At 32.3% G+C, this 17,220-nt stretch overlaps 1 protein-coding gene across 1 annotated transcript in view; it reads left to right on the forward strand.

Moving 5' to 3' along the window:
* LOC145671113 (alkaline phosphatase, tissue-nonspecific isozyme-like) overlaps nucleotides 1–17,220 on the forward strand; it is a 524,627-nt gene that overhangs the window by 228,470 nt on the left and 278,937 nt on the right. Inside the window, exon 2 of the mRNA XM_081739901.1 lies at nucleotides 8,172–8,392. Within this exon, the coding sequence (XP_081596027.1) occupies nucleotides 8,172–8,392 (221 nt within the window). The remainder of the gene's footprint in view (nucleotides 1–8,171; nucleotides 8,393–17,220) is intronic.

Raw genomic sequence — 17,220 nt, forward strand, 5'->3', positions numbered from 1 at the left:
TGAACTAGCGCTGGAACGTTACACACAAATAAGAGGATTTGAAACGTGAATGATGTATGTTTAGATACATCCAACAGAATATAATTATCCAACGTTTACATGTATACAACTCATTCAGTAATAAAAACTCCTGGCTATACCTTCGTAGTTTTTATAGAAATTGCCAAACTGAGCACCTAGCCAAGTGCGATAGATATAAAACAGTTTATTCCTATACAGCATTTTATTTATATAGATAGAATGAAATATTTTAAGGGAAATGCACTTTTTCACATGATTGTATTGGAAAGCTATGCTAGTTCAGTGGAAGCACGCTTCCTATTGTTATAAGAGGTCCCTGGTTCGATCACAAAGCATATGGATGGATGGGTGAACAATATCGTGTCTGAGGGTTTTCTCTATTTTCTCCATTCGTATTTTATTAATTCCTCTATTAGGAGCCGTAGTGACTCAGTAGAGAGTCCACCTCTGTTGTGTGAGGTCCCTGGTTCAATTCCAGTTCGCGTCGAGTGGGCTTTGCAATGGAGAAACACTGTGTGCGTGAGTTTCCTTAGAGTTTCTCCGGTTCCTCCCATTATCTTCATTCTCAACATTATCTTCGTTAGTCTATAGGGCATGACGTGAGACGTAAATCTGAAAACTTTCCCTTTCTTTCATAATTAATAATTTATATTTATCATTCATAGGGTTTACTCACAAAGACTTCAGTGTTAGCATTTCACTAATTTTTTTTCATAATCATTCATCTTTAGCCCTCCGGCTGGTCTAGGTGGGTAAGAAGAAAAAAATATTTTCACTATTATTTACTTCTAATTCACTCTCACCATCGTCTTTTTTAGCCTAATGACACATGCGTGGGATGTTAAACTTTAAAAAAATCAAAATTTCATTTATCTATGTTGATCATTCATTACACTTAATCACAAAGCTTTTACATTTCTCTATTCTTCCATAACCATTAATCTGTATTTATAATTCAAAGAACTTTGTCATGAAAACTCATTGCTCGCATTTTGCTAATTCTTCCATAATCATTCAATTATATTTATCATTCATAAGATTTAATCACTATAGAATTTCACTGTTCTCATTTCGCTAATTATTTCATTCATTTGTATTTATCATTCACTGAACTTAATCACAAAGACTTTTTTGTTCGCATTTCACTAATTCTTCCATAATCATTCATTTGTATTCACCATTCACTGGGCTTAATCACAAAGACTTCATTCTTTGTATTTAATTATTCATTCCATAATTATTTATTTGTATTTGTCATTTGTATAACACTTAATCAGTAAGTCTTTACTTTTCGCATTTCGCTTCCATAATAACTTATCTGTATTTATCATTCATAGCACTTAATCACTAAAACTTCACTGTGACTATACAATCTTACATTCATTAATTATTTGCTTTTCTCTTTGTGAGCATTTCCTCCATTACAGTGGTTGCCTCTTGATTGGAAAGGTATGCTTCGGATCAATATGAACTGGATAAAACATCTCAATTTCTTCCTAAAGATCTGTTTTACGATACAAACGTAAGAAAACGTCAAATTAAGGCAAACATATAGCCGGAATATATTCTTGTATGGGATAAGGGAATCGAGTCAACACTCATTTTTTTTTTTTTTTTTTTTTTGAGGTAATAAATTCCCGTTAGTTGTTAGGTGTTATTCGTTAGTAATGCTAAAGCTGCTTAGTCGAATTTCGGGGAGGTGTATACTCCCATTTCTTCCGTAAGCTTCGAAATAGAAGTTAATACCCACTTTTAATAAGCTCTGTTCACGTGTGTGCTCGGTAGGAATATCCTACTAGTATATTAAACTAAGAGGAGCTGAATCCTATTTCTGCGTTAACTTAGTATTCTAATTAGTCCAGTCAGGCACGTAGCCAGGATTGCGTGATATGACATGAAATACTGTGATCATCATACCAGGGGCTCGATCATTCTAAACTATTTTACTGGAACATATATTGGTTCGTTTAGCCAGGATTTCGTAACGGGGGGGGAGGGCGTGATATGAAATTCTGAAGGCTCAGGAGCTTGATCAATGTAAACTACTTTACTATCAACATATATTGGTTTGTTAGGACAATAAAATGAGGATATGTTGGTAAGTATTTTAATAACAAACCATGAAGAAATCTCGAGTAATAAAAGAAATTAAAAAAGTATTGAAAAAGATTTTACAATATTGACGTTCCCTTCTTTGTTCTTTCAAATATAACAATTTTCCTTTCATTATGATCTCAACTATTATGAAAAGTACATATTCACTATTATAAAAAAAAAATACATACTCAATAATGTCTTGTAAAATATTTTACAATATCTGCGTTCCTTTTTCTGTTGAATCAAATGCTAATAGAACTCCTTTTCCATATGAATTTTTGTTTTTATTATTCTGTCAACTACTGCCGGTTCCAAATGACAGGTTAAAGGATCAGTAGAAAATTGTTTTTGAAATAATATGTTTGATTCTGCAAGGATACGATGAAGAAAAATTATGATAAAAAATGTCCACGCTGTTAGTCAACGGCACTATACTTTCGGAAGCTTGAAATCTCCCTGACTAAGTAGCAGAAATTCTGAGAATTCCGTAACTTTTCTAGAAATTTCAAATTTCCTGACTCTTCCAGGATATCTCGCTCACCTCGCCACCATGTATTGCAAGTAATACAAATCTCCCCATAAGAAAGAGTAACCAAAAGCTTCCTGTAGTTTTTTATTTTTTATTTTTAATGCTGATCCTTCTTTTTCTCATTTCATTTTGTTTCATAATTCCTTAATTTTCTTCATTTCTGGTCTCGAAGGGGGGCGACATGCCTGAGTCCAGTGGTTGTAATAAGTTAGTCCACCATTGGAAAAACCTAAAATTATGCTTGCGCTCGTACTTAAGGTTGAATATTGTGGACATTGAACATTTAACTATTAAAGCAAAGTTTGCAGAAGTATAGAAGATGGCTTAAACCTTTTCGGGCTTGTTTTTTTTATTTTACTACTGTTAGAATATATAATAAAGTATTTAGTTGAAATTTGGAAGTTGTGTTAACTACTGTTTTGTGAATAAATTTTATTAACCTTTAAATAAAAAAATAAAATAAAAACTACACTAATAAACACAAATTGATTATGTAAACTGCAGTATTCTCTTGTGAGTGTTAGCACTGATAAACAAACTAATAGTTTCATGTCACGGATGTTAGTTTACCGCTGCGGACATTGTTCACATAGTGCAGAGAGGAAGAAAAAATAAGGCATACGCAATGCATTATTCATTTGCATATTACGTATTCATGAACGGATCTCAATAGCATAATTTAACAACAAGGGATTCATTGTGCTGAGCGCTTTATCTGTTACATCATGGTCTATTGTGCCATTCAAGACTATGGACTATATCTTAAGCATATTTTCCAAGGAAGAAGAGCAAATGACTGAAATGTATATCTGCTTTATATTACATTTCCCCTTTATATTTTGAAATTGGCTACAAGAATCAGGAAACTGGAAGATAAAATTAAGCAAAAAAAGAAAAAAAAACAGCAGAGATTTCCGTGCTCTTATCTTAAATTCAGAAAGTAAACACTGACGCGGTGAAGTACCGATGTTAAAAATGGTAAAGAACCAGGCAAAAAAGGATAAAAGGTAGCAACTTGTATTGTATATATATATATATATATATATATATATATATATATATATAACGCGAGTGATGTTCCAATGATCGCCTGAATGCAATTTAAAGGTGATATGTTACTTTGATACAGCAACACGCACATAGAGGAGGATTTCAAACGATACTGAAGAGTTTATTTCATCTAGATTTCCCAAAAATCAAGGCTGCTTCTTTTCGTGCTAGGTCCGATTCCCTTTGATATAACGACATGTAATATACTTGAAATAAAACTCTTACTTTCTCGTCTCAACGCCATAGGGGACAACGATATTGCACATAAAGATGATACCATTCGTGAACTCATGCATCGTAGTATACTCAGGAAGCTATTTAAGAGTCTGGCTGGTCTCGCAAATTAACTCAATTTCCTTCCATATGCATATTTAAATGTATTGGAATTCTTGAGAGAAAAATATTTAATACGAGGGTAAGAGGTAAGGTTTCGTATTTTTTTTATAAATACAAAGAAATGATTATTTACAATATTTACTTCATTTTAAAGTTTGCACATTTTTAAAATTTTTCTTGTCATTTCGGTCAATGCATTTTGTAGGTGCTGTGGCAGTTTTTTTTCTTTTTAAAGCGTTGAGCTTCATCTTTAATCATCTTGCTGAAGTGCGTTCCAGCCACATATTCTTTCAACTTAGGAAACAGGTGATAGAGTTTTTCTATTTCAAGTGTGCCCTCGGAAAATATGTCAAACATGCTTCAGCCCCACTCCCGCCTCTCACTTACGGAGGTAGCTTTCCCTTTGCTTTGGGGAAAGCAGCGAATGACCTCGGCTGTGTTATCAATTTGTCATTCAGTCGTTTGGTCTTGGCAAATGAAGATCGTAGGATAATTAAAGTGACTAACAAGACAGTGCACAGCAAAGCCCGTCAATGTGGCAACCATGTCCACATTCAAATAGTGAAATATCTCGACAAAGCAACTTGTCCTTCCTCTTTCGAGAGAGGTACCGGAAAACACACATCGACAGCAGCACCAGCAGGTGGACACTTGAAATAAAAGGTTCTAGTCACGGGGTTGCTCAACCGTTGCAACTGTCTCATCAGAAACTGGCGATCGTGATTTCCGTACGACCAGCTGTAAACTTCCTACACCACTTTTGGACCCTTTTCGACAACCATGCATGATTCCCCATACACTTCCATTAATTGGCGATGAGTTTCAATCGGTTTTTTTTTAAAGAAAAACTATTTTTGCCTTCAAACCCCGAATAACTGTGCAAACTTCACACTTGTTGTTAACTTCAAGCGGGGGCTCTATTACAAACGGATGTCAATCCAAGACTGAGCGTCCTAGCGACGTGCACGGAGGCTTGTTTGGGAGTAGAGTCCAACAACAAATAAAACAGCATTGTCAATATCTGTAAAAACACTTTCCCTGAGTCTCTAGTGCTTTGGGGAACTGCTTTTGGGATTACCCTCGCAGTTATCCTTAGGATAAATACATACAATTTTAAAAACATTAATTGAAAAATATTTAATGATAGTATAAGATCATTATACCTCATTAACCAGTGTGAATACTGCCATCCTGATAATGTTATAATGAAAGGCTTCATGAAGACTATGTTTCAGCATTATTTTCAACTTTTTTGTGCTTGTTTCTCTTATCCACGAATGGCATACGTATTTTTAAATTAGTTTTTCAGTTTTCTCGAAAACTACTCATGATAGTTTATACTCAAGCACAGTATTTTTTTTCAAATCTATCAATTGATATTTTCTTTCATCTTTGAACATATTATAAAGTTAACGTTTTCCAAAACACGCTAATTCAATTGAAGAATTTAATATTTCGAGAAAGTATCGTAGATTCGTTATACTTGAACATCACTGAAATATTCCTCTAGTTTGTCCAAGGCGAGTCAAGCTCATACATTGGGTATCAAAGTCCTCCCCTTTGCAGTTTCAAGAATTTAGTACGTAATATTGCATTTAGGTAATTGCCAAGTCCTTCTAATAAGGTTCCTTATATTCTCAGACTATTTCTTCACACGATTTCATTAGTTTTGGCACATCATTGTCTTTAGGATAACTTAAAGGCAAAGAGTTGTGCTCTGTTTGCTGAAATATTGCATCTACCAGTGAAAACTTGTTCCCTAAATTCCTTGAATGATGACAAAATGGGTAGAAGCTGATTTACACGGAGCAAATTCACAAAAATCGTGAGTTTATCTTGTACATAGCTTTGCAATATCTTTAAATTTCATTGTTACTGGAATTGTTTTTGTTCTTAATACAGGATGAATCACATAAATAACTATAACTAATAACTATAAATAAGCGAATTATAACAAGCTCGTACTATTAATTGACTGGGCGGTAATGCTGTTAGCTTCATTCGTAACGGTTTCACACAGTTTATCTAATATTTTTGGACTATTCTTACGTACTTTTATGACCTATCTATCAAGTAGTCTCATAAGTTAAGTTAGCGTGGTGAAGGTGGATGATCTGGGAGGCCATCCAGGTGCTTTGCAATTGATCAATCGCCGAAGAAGTTGGTTATGAGTTGCATGCAGGCATCGGATGATGACACATGCAGAGCTATTCTGTTAAAAATAAGCTCTTTGTCAACTTGATATCGTCAAACTCATTGAATATGCCACCGTAAACCTCGGTTTATACAATCTCGTCAGAAAAAAATGGTCCAATAATTTTCAAAGACGACATTACACATCAAATATTTTTTCTAGAATGTAGTATTGTTCTGATAACAATATTGGGAATTCAGAAAGCCAGGTAGGTATGCAGAAAATTGTTTTGGGAAGGTTCCAAAGCTTTTGGTGGTTCAAATTCAACATGGAGATAAGTTATATTAAAATATGTAAAATTATTCCCTAAATTAGACTAAGTTTACAGAAAAGTTGGGATTTCGGAAGATGGGGTCCGAACCCTCAGAACTCACCCCCTGCATATGTTATGTTTCTGCAGACAGCAATAGTGTGTTCACCTATCGACTTCTTTCGAATTTCTGTGTTTTACATCCATATGGAACATGATACCCGAATCACAACCATGGATGGGTGCACAGACCATTATGTAAGACTAACCCTCACAGTATAGGCCGTTCTTCCCCTCCCCAACACACACACTATTTAGCTTCTGATAGAGCTTCATTACAGGACAAAACTACGGGCTCCTGCTGTTACATTTTGAGTGTTGACGTACCACACCTCATCCATGAACCATTTATGGAGAAAATGGCTGATTTTAGAATAACAAAAGCCTGGCAGTTGACACATCGTTGGCTGATGTTTACCACTCTCCCTGAGGAACGAACCAATCTGTCTCGAGCGCCCTCAGCATCGAAAGAGTTGTTAGTTCATTATGAACATCAACCTTTCCTCGAAATACCCTCTGTATTCTAGCCAAAATTTATTACTCAGTACATTTTCAACAAAACAAAACCTGTTTCATAAGGGAATACTGCATTAAATATTTTTTTCTCATTAATAGTCAATTATAGTCATATGTTTGTTTCTGTTAGTCTCCAAATTGGTTTTCTTGCAGTTATTGTAATAATCACACGAAATATCGCACTTATAACATCATCCAAAGATTAATTGTAAATTTTTAAATGAAAGATTTATATGGATAACATGGATAACCCTGTATAAACCACAACATGTCAAAAGAGGAAAGATGTCATGGGAACAATGTCAGCATAATAAAGAACCCTTCACTTTAATCCATCAGCTATGAAGCAAAGTGGAAGAGTATGTTTAATATTTTTGAAAGACACTCCTAGAAAACAGGAATACTTTAGCGCTAGCATACTCACGTCATATTCTTCCCTGTTTTAAAAAATAAAAAGTTATCACCCTAGTTTGTTTTCACTTACTATTATTTCTAGGCCCTTTTGGTATATGACACCTCTTCTCAGTGTATTTGTCCCCTTTCTTTTAATTATTTTCCCTATAGCAACTTCCAATAAGTCTGGAGAACAACTGAACTCCAGCTTAACGGTGTCCACTCATCTTAATAATTATAGAAATTGTGGACTTAGGGATGAAAATCATTAGGTGTTCGGCAATTGTCTTGTTTTGTTTAAGTGTTCGAAGCCAAATTCTTACCTATTTATCTAGATTAAGGTAGTAGAATAAAGGTAGGATGGCCAGTTCCTTTCCTTGTGGTTCTAAACGTAAAGAAAACTGTAAAGGAGGAAAAATAGAATGAAGAACTGGAGATTTAAAATTTAAGGATGCTGCGTATACAAGAAATAAGTAATTGCGGTTTCATTACAAAGATGCTTACTATCACATGTTAGTTAGTATAAGGTAGTCTACATTATAATAGTTCAGCAGCCAGATCGTTGAAATGTTCTGTAATTTCGTCCTTAAAACATGTGAACTTTCAAATTCAACTCAAATAAGTAACCTGTTATACATATACTAGAAAACGTTCCACTCTAGTAGGTGTAGCCAAAGTATTTTTTAGAGCGAAACACTAATAACTAATTTATATATTTCTTACAGATAAGCAACATTGGTATAGTGAAGCCAAAAACACCATTAAAAAGATTCTTCATTCGCCAATGAACCATGGTGTAGCGAGGAACATAATTCTGTTTGTGGGTGATGGCATGGGAGTATCCACAGTTACTGCAGCAAGGATTATGAAAGGGCAGCAACTGGGCCAGTTGGGAGAAGATTACCAACTGGCATTCGAGAAATTTCCCTATGTGGCTTTAGCTAAGGTAAGAAACAAGTACTCTTTTTACTTATACATACACATATACATACATATATATATATATATATATATATATATATATATATATATATATATATATATATATATATATATATATATATATATAATAATTTAAATAGAGTTTTCCTGCTACAATACGAGAACACATACTCATCACAGTAGACTTTTGCAGAACTATCTAAAGGAAATGACAGCAACATTCGTTCAGTTCAACTTGGTTTGGATTTGTACTCTTATGTATTTAATGCTTACGGTTTAAATTTGACAATCCCTTCTTTTAACCGATTTCGAAACAGACAAAAAATCGAAAAAGAGATGGTTCTCAATATGTATTATGTCTATGTTCACGTATAAATTCGACAAAGATGCACCTATATATATAATTTAAATAGAGTTTTCCTGCTACAATACGAGAACACATACTCATCACAGTAGACTTTTGCAGAACTATCTAAAGGAAATGACAGCAACATTCGTTCAGTTCAACTTGGTTTGGATTTGTACTCTTATGTATTTAATGCTTACGGTTTAAATTTGACAATCCCTTCTTTTAACCGATTTCGAAACAGACAAAAAATCGAAAAAGAGATGGTTCTCAATATATATTATGTCTATGTTCACGTATAAATTCGACAAAGATGCACCTATATATATATATATATATATATATATATATATATATATATATATATATATATATATATATATATATATATATATGTGTGTGTGTGTGTGTGTGTGTTTGAAAGAGTATTAGTCCCACTTAAAGTTCAAAAGGATCGAACGATAGTCTTTGGAATTAAATTTTTTCATTAAACCTTTCAATAGTTGACAGTGTTCATTACTAACCTTTTCTGTGTGATCACCCATAACTTCGACAAAGGTGTAAAAATTTTCTTTTCTTTTCTTTTTCTTTCTTTCTTTCTTTTTCTTTCTTTTTTTTTGTTTGAAAGAGCATTCTTTTCTTGTGGTCCCATTTAAACTTCATAAGGATCTAACGATAGTCTTCGAAGAAGACCATGAAATTCCTCAATGTCTGACAGTGATTATCAATAATTTTGTCTACAATCACTCATAACCTCGACGAAGGTTCTCCGATTTTAATAATTCATTTTTTTTATTTGAAAAAGTATTTTTTTCCCTTGTGTTTCCGTGCAAACTTCATAAAGAGCTAATGATAATCTTCGTATAGTCTAATGATAGCATGAAACTTCTCGATGACTGACAATATTAATATCATGATTGTGCGTATAATCACACATAACTTCAATATGGACGCATCGATCTTAATGATTGTTTTCTGTTTGAAAGAATATTTTTTCTGTGTGGTTCCATGTAAACTGTATAAGAAAATGACGATAATCTTCAGAGCTAGACTGTAAGACTGTTAAACGGCTGACTTAGTATCATATATATATATATATATATATATATATAGAGAGAGAGAGAGAGAGAGAGATAGAGAGATAGAGAGAGAGATGGCCACGCATGTTTCGGAGGCTAACACACTTTTTTAAAATAGAAAACAAGTGCCCTACTTCCAGTTTAGGTGTCTAAGTAAACTAGTGGGGTGACGAAAAACTGAAAGAATTAAATAAACTTATGGGAAAACTAATCGACTTCAAGAACACACTAAAAAGCAGAAAACAATACTACTACTACTACTACTAGTACTACTACTACTACTACTACTACTACTACTTCTACTACTACTACTACTACTACTAATAATAATAATAAAGTGCTTAAAAGCCGAAAGTACACTGTTAAAAATACTTTCTTAAATTTAAGAAACCGTTCCTTGTCTTTGCACTGAAAATATCTTTGCTTAGAGATATAACTTTGAAATTCTCATTCTTGAGAAATGGAGAAAGTTAGATGAGGTTGTATAACGCGAAACCAGAAAGTATACTGTTACTTTCCTTATGAATGAGAATTGCCAAATCTCATTTCTAAGAAAATATTGTCTGGGTGCACAGATAAGAAACGGTTTCTCAAATTTAAGGAACTATTTTTAACAGTGTAATTTGTTACTATTATCTGTTTAAAAAAATTGAAATCTGTATTAAGTCGAATAAATTAATGTCTCATAAAGTTATCATTGAAACCAGCTTTATATTATGTACCAGCACAAAGAATTAAAACTAGCGTGGTTTGGCAACTCTGGCGGAAATGTAGCAAATTCTACAAGTTTCAGTGAAGTACTGCAGGCTATGACGGAATGTGTATAGTAACGAGAATAAAACAATTAACGACCGCAAAATATTAAAGTTTCTGAAAAACAAAAATGGAAGGTTTTAGAAACGTTAATTAATTTTTTCTTTCAAGAGGGAAAAAATAAAGAAAGGTACGAAGAGAAACAAAATGAAAATGATACGAAATTAAAAATAAACAAATGTATGGTAGTGAACGTAAACATTGACCACCTTTTATTTCAATCGTCATTTGTTTCAGAAAATTTATGTAATTTGTTTCTCCCAAAAGAAAGGACGGTAATGAAACTCATATTTACCATGCTTAAAAAATGACTTTTGAGAATTTTCAAATACAGTAGATGAATCACACGTGTTGTATATTTTTGGCGGTTTACAGTGGAACTCATTTTAATATTCAAATATTAGCATAAGAACAAGCTTAGCATCTAATAATCTACTGTTTTTTTTTTTCATCTACACAAATTACAGGTTGAAAGAGAGATGCTTTTAATTTTAAAATTTTATTTACTGTTTCCAATGTTCGGTCAAATAAGAGACCTTGAATCAGCCTTAATCTTTCTTCTTCTTCTTCTTCTTCTTCTTATTATTATTATTATTATTATTATTATTATTATTATTATTACTATTATTATTATTATTATTATTAGTAGTAGTAGTAGTAGTATAGTAGTAGTTGTTGTTGTTGTTGTAGTAGTAGTAGTATAGTAGTAGTAGTTGTTGTTGTAGTAGTAATAGTGGTAGTAGTAGTAGTAATGTAATGTCCCTTTTTTATTGACCTATACCAGCGCGTTACATATTTGGAAAGTGGTGACAAGTATTCCGGTCCGCACCATGTGGTATAAATATAGGAAAGAATCATATTTTGCGAATCGATATAAATAAACAAGTGTTAAAGCAAGCAGAGATTTAAAAGCCTTATGATTATTGAAGGAAAAATATAAAATAATGCCAATTCATCACCAGCAAATGTTAATTTAAGCACTAAAGGAAGCAATATCAGGTAAAATAGAGAATTAGGTGTGAATTTTAATTGAATAAAGAGAGATAAAACAATCATGAAGTGCTAAATAAAAATTTGTTTGAGGGAGACATCTCTTTCCATGCCTCAGTCTGCCAAACTAAAAATCATGAAATAATATAATTTAAAATACGCCTTTCAAAACTTTATGTTTATAATTGATTTCGGCCTATGTTTAGCAGAAGGGGTTCAGCTCTTTTTTTCTAACAAAATGTTACAATTTTCGTAATTTCTATTCACATTTGATTAGTTTAGTTTAGTTTAGGTTAGTTAGTTAAGTTTAGCTTACCTTAGGTTAGGTTAGGTTAGTTTATGTTATGTTAGTGTAGGGGTCCAGCATAATTTTCAAAAAAAAATCGCTTATTTCTACTTATATTAGGTTAGGTTAGTTTAGGTTACGTTATGTTAGATTTGGTAACGTTATGTTACGTCTAAACACTTGCATCATCCATTTCTACTGTAAATTTTGTGTTTTTACGTGCTTCTGGACCCCTTCTGCTAAACATACTCCTTAATTTCAAACTGTTGGATCTTTGGTATTTTGAACAATGTCGAGGAAAATTCAGAAATATGATATAGTATTGCTAAATAGACTACATTTACAATCTTCAATTTGGGATTTTATTACACGAGTTATTTTTTATGTCAGATGATGCTCTTTTATTTATGCTATTTATAATGTATTAGAAATTTATTAAAAATAGCTTACATGAATATTCACAAAATATGATCCTAAACAATAATTCACAAATAGTACATTATCAGTACACACGCCATCTTTAACACGAATGTCAAGTTAATCAATATGGCAGAAGTTTATTTAAACAAAGGAAAAAAGACAGTTACTAATATACAAAGAAATGAGAAAAAGGGTATTTAAAGTTAATTGTATGTATAGATATACGTATATATTTAAAGAAGAGAGTTGATTTTATAAATAAATTATAAAATAATGGGAAACATGCTAAAATATATATTAATTATTGTATTTACCACATGTCTAATTAGTTCTGGAGAACGCGATTTGAGATAAAATCTAAAGAAAAAAGAAACGTTAAGATTACTTACAATGATATGGATATGGATTATTCTAGGAAACAACTAAAGTAATATAATAATCAGATTGAGTCTATATATGAAGTCTATATCCGAAAAACCACATCCAATAGTGAATGTACGCCAGATAATAGCTCATCAGTAAAATATTTATTTTTGAAATATGAACAAAATGGTTTAAGGAGTTTTTGAAGAAGCCGCTTGAAAGAAAAATTCACCCCAAGAGTAGACTATAGACTACCCTTTGTGAGATTTTCCAGAAGAAATTGTTTAGGGAAAACATTATAGGGCTGTTAAATTTTTTTGTTTATGAAATATGAGTGAAATCGCCTATGAAGTTTTTCGAGAAAATCGTCCGAAAAATATCATTCTCAAGAATAAGCTAACTCTTTTGGATTTTTTCTTTCAGGGGTTATGTTTCAGGTAATATAAAATAGATAATTAATAGAATATTTATTTATGAAATATGAACAAAATGATTCGAGCTCTTTCAGAGAAAATGCAAGTTTGATATTCACCCATTAGTAAACTAACCTTATTTTTGGGGACAAGACGAAAATTTGTAAAAGTCCTCTAGAAAATCTTATAAAAACCCGAAGTTTGAAATTCGATTTAGACATTTGAACGGTATGGTCTCTAAGAGATTGTTAGGTATTTATACATCGGGATGAAGAAACGGACGGATAAACAAATGAAAGGACTTCCTGAAATCACTTTCTTCGTGTGTAAGGACCATAGAAAGCGTGTAAATTCGTTGATATATCAATTCGATTGTTTTCATGATCACCATAGTTTATTTTATCCTATCACCTAGAAATAAAAAGAAATAGAAATAAAATTTATATATAAATAAAAATGAAAGTGACTATGACTTTTTGTGTGACTTAATAACTTACAACGGTATGTTGTATATTTCTACTTGTAATCATTATTGTATATTTTTACTTATAACCATTCTTATTTTACTTGTAATTTTGGGCTACAATGTATTTCAAATAAACACTAGGCAGATTCTACTAATAGAAGAAGAGAAAGAAAGAGACATAATATACTTATAGTATTAATATTAAAAAAAGATTATTCAAATGTTTTTATATTTGATCTCGTGTCGTCGTCATGACGACCGAAAATAAATAGAATTATGGAGAGTTAGTAAATGAGACATCTTAGAAGATTTTATATAAAGTGATTTAAGCTTCTCCTTCATGTTTATTAAACAGTGTGTGCAACGAAAAGGTAAATTGGTGTTTTTATGGCTCAATATTTAATGTTAAAGAACCAGAGAGAAGACTTATCGTTATAAAATTGGTGCCGGAACACCGAGAGGAAAAGTTGTATCGTTCAGAAGGATAGTAAAACGAGCAACATTGAGCCCAACGTCAATCTTACTGTTTTAAGAAGTGGCAAGGCAATATATAGGAAGACTTCTCGTGCTACGGATAATCCAACTATACACACTGACATGAATTCTTCAGAAAACATGATGGACGTATTAAGGGAAATATCACTACAAATCAAGGATCAAGCTCATCAAGCTTAGGAGCAAGCTTGACGAAATGATGAACAGTTTGAAAAAATGAATCAGCAATTTGAAAAATTAGACCAAAAGATGAATCAACAAATTAGAGAACAAGCTCAACATTTTGACGAAAGGTTAGAGCAATTGCAGCAATGTTACGATGGCAAATTTGATCAAGTACAACAACAATTAAGTCAAATGAATCAACATATTGCAGCTAGGTTTGAGCGCTATGATGAAGAAATGGGCAAGATGGTACAGAGGTTCACCGAAGTTCAGGACTCTGTAGATATTATAGAGACAACGGTAAATGAACATGCCAATCAAATTAAGCAGTTGCAAGATGAAGTGAACTTCATTAAAGAAAAGTGTATTCACGAAAGTACAGTGCAAGATGGTGGGCACATGAATGCTGTACATCCCACATGTATCGGTTGGGAATCTACACGTCATCATCCCAGAGCAACTCTTGAAGATAATCAATCCTCGAGTTGTAATGAAGACAGTACCGAAGGAGAAAGAAGAGTGAGACGATCATCCCATCAGAAGCGTAACCGCTACAGGTATTTAAAGGCTAATACAGGTAAATCGTTACGGTTTAGTGAAGTAAAATCACTTACAAAATTTAGTGGTGTACCGGAAGACATACCAGCGAGGGGGTTCCTCGAAAAATTTGAGGATGAGTGCGAACTAATGGGCATAGACGAATCTCAATATTTAAAGTTACTACCACATATATTATTGCCACCTTGTCTAACATGGTTTAAGGCAATAAGGAATAGCCTAGGTACTTATTTAGACTTTAAGAACGTTTTGCTATCCAATTACGAGAACGATTTTATGATAGCGAATAGGGATGCCTTGTTGAGAACGAAACCATTCAATCCAAAAAATCCATAGGAGCGTTACTGAATTTGTGGTTTCTACATATAACGAATTAAGATAATTAAACCCGAGTCATCCAGAATCCCGAATCATTGCTTCTATTAGAATTTTATTACCTTTTAGATTACAGCAATTATTAATGTCTGCGCAGTGTAGCAATTTTAACCATCTGATTATGCTTGTTCAAAATTATGAGAGTCAATCTGCAGCGCAAAGTGGTAATAGAGGGCAGGATAGAGGTCGAGGCAATTTTGGTCGTAACCATATACAATATTCTCCTGTTCGTAACCTAAATATACAATCTGAAAATACCTCTAACTCGTATTGTTTAAATAGCACAGCAAATGGTCACAATGTTACCGGTAATCAGACGCAACCTAATCGTAGAAATGGAAACAGGAATTTTAGAAATAATAACCGGAATTTCAACAGGAACAGTAATCATCGCATATTTACACAAAATCGATTTACAGATGGCAGAAATTACATTAATGGAAATCCGAATGCCGTAACAGTGCATAATCGCTCAGAAAGTACTCAAGATTGTGGAATACAGAGTAATTTAACTGAAGCTATGAGTCAACGTAATTTCACTTAACAGAGGGAACTTAGTCTTCAAAAGAGAAAAACGAAAGTATTTTATGGATATGAAATTTGGTTTAAGATATTTTAATTTATGTTATTTAATCTTTGAATTTATATCTATAATCGTAGTTACTCAATTTATGTCAACCAATGTCTTAATGTTATGCTTTATTCGATATTTGCATTTTATACTATTCATGTGTTTTCCTATGATTGCAAACGCAATATTAATCGTATTATTCATGTTTCATGTTATAGAGTACAAGCATTTTTGTAATGCGAGAGAATGTATATTGAAGTTCATAATTTATGTTTCCTATAAGGACTTCGTATTTTAAACAATTCTTGCTTTTATGTTATTGTTCTATTCGAATTTTACGCAAATAATATAAATATTAAGGAATAAAAGAAGATACTTTTAATGTAAACGTGTAGAAGTAATGTCTGTTATACAAAAATTGATGTCAAGCATTTCATGGAAGAATTACGAGTAATGACAGTCAAATTTAGATGTTTTCCAAAGAATTTTGTTTATAATATTGAAATTTTGTGCATTTCGACTTTCTCTGATTACAATTGCCTAGAGTTCATTTATATTAACATTTTCATTTATTTCATGTATATTAACATCTTTATTTATTACGCCCAAAATTAACGATTTAAATTTGCTATTTATTAACATCTTTATGGCCCATAATGGACTTGAATTGAAATGTTGACCGTATTTTTTTTAACGTGCCTTGTAATCGAAGATTATGAAGTTAATTATGAAGAAACATAATTATAATATATTTTGTGTAAAAATAAGGAATATTTGAGAATTATGATATGAAATATGTTAAATATACAAGGGGCACGTAAAGAGTTTGTTAAGGTTAACGGTCAAGAGTTCTTTTCCTTTTATTGAATAAATAAATAAAAGAAAAGTCCGTCGAGCGCCATAATATACAACGGTATGTTGTATATTTCTACTTGTAATCATTATTGTATATTTTTACTTGTAACCATTATAATTTTACTTGTAATTTTGGGCTACAATGTATTTCAAATAAATACTAGGCAGATTCTACTAATAGAAGACGAGAAAGAAAGAGACATAATATACTTATAGTATTAATATTAAAAAAGATTATTCAAATGTTTTTATATAATTTGATCTTGGTGTCGTCGTCATGACGACCGAAAATAAATAGAATTATGGAGAGTTAGTAAAGGAGACATCTTAGAAGATTTGTATATAAAGTGATTGTACGTTTCTCCTTCATATTTATTAAACAGTGTGTGCAACAAAATGGCAAATTGGTGTTTTTATGGCTCAATATTTAATGTTAAAGAACCAGAGAGAAGACTTATCGTTATAAACTCTTGAACCATCCGACCGATCTCAATCAAATTTTCAACATAGATGAGATTTGGGACCTGGGATGGATTTTATCATTTTACTTTGAGGAGGGTGAGAGTGCAACTTAAGGGAGGGTGAGGGTGGAGGTATTAAAAATGATAAAAAATGACCGATATTAATGTCGTATCCG

This window comes from Thermobia domestica, chromosome 15 (assembly GCF_964235325.1).
Source record: "Thermobia domestica chromosome 15, izTheDome1.hap1.1, whole genome shotgun sequence".
Taxonomy (NCBI): domain Eukaryota; kingdom Metazoa; phylum Arthropoda; class Insecta; order Zygentoma; family Lepismatidae; genus Thermobia; species Thermobia domestica.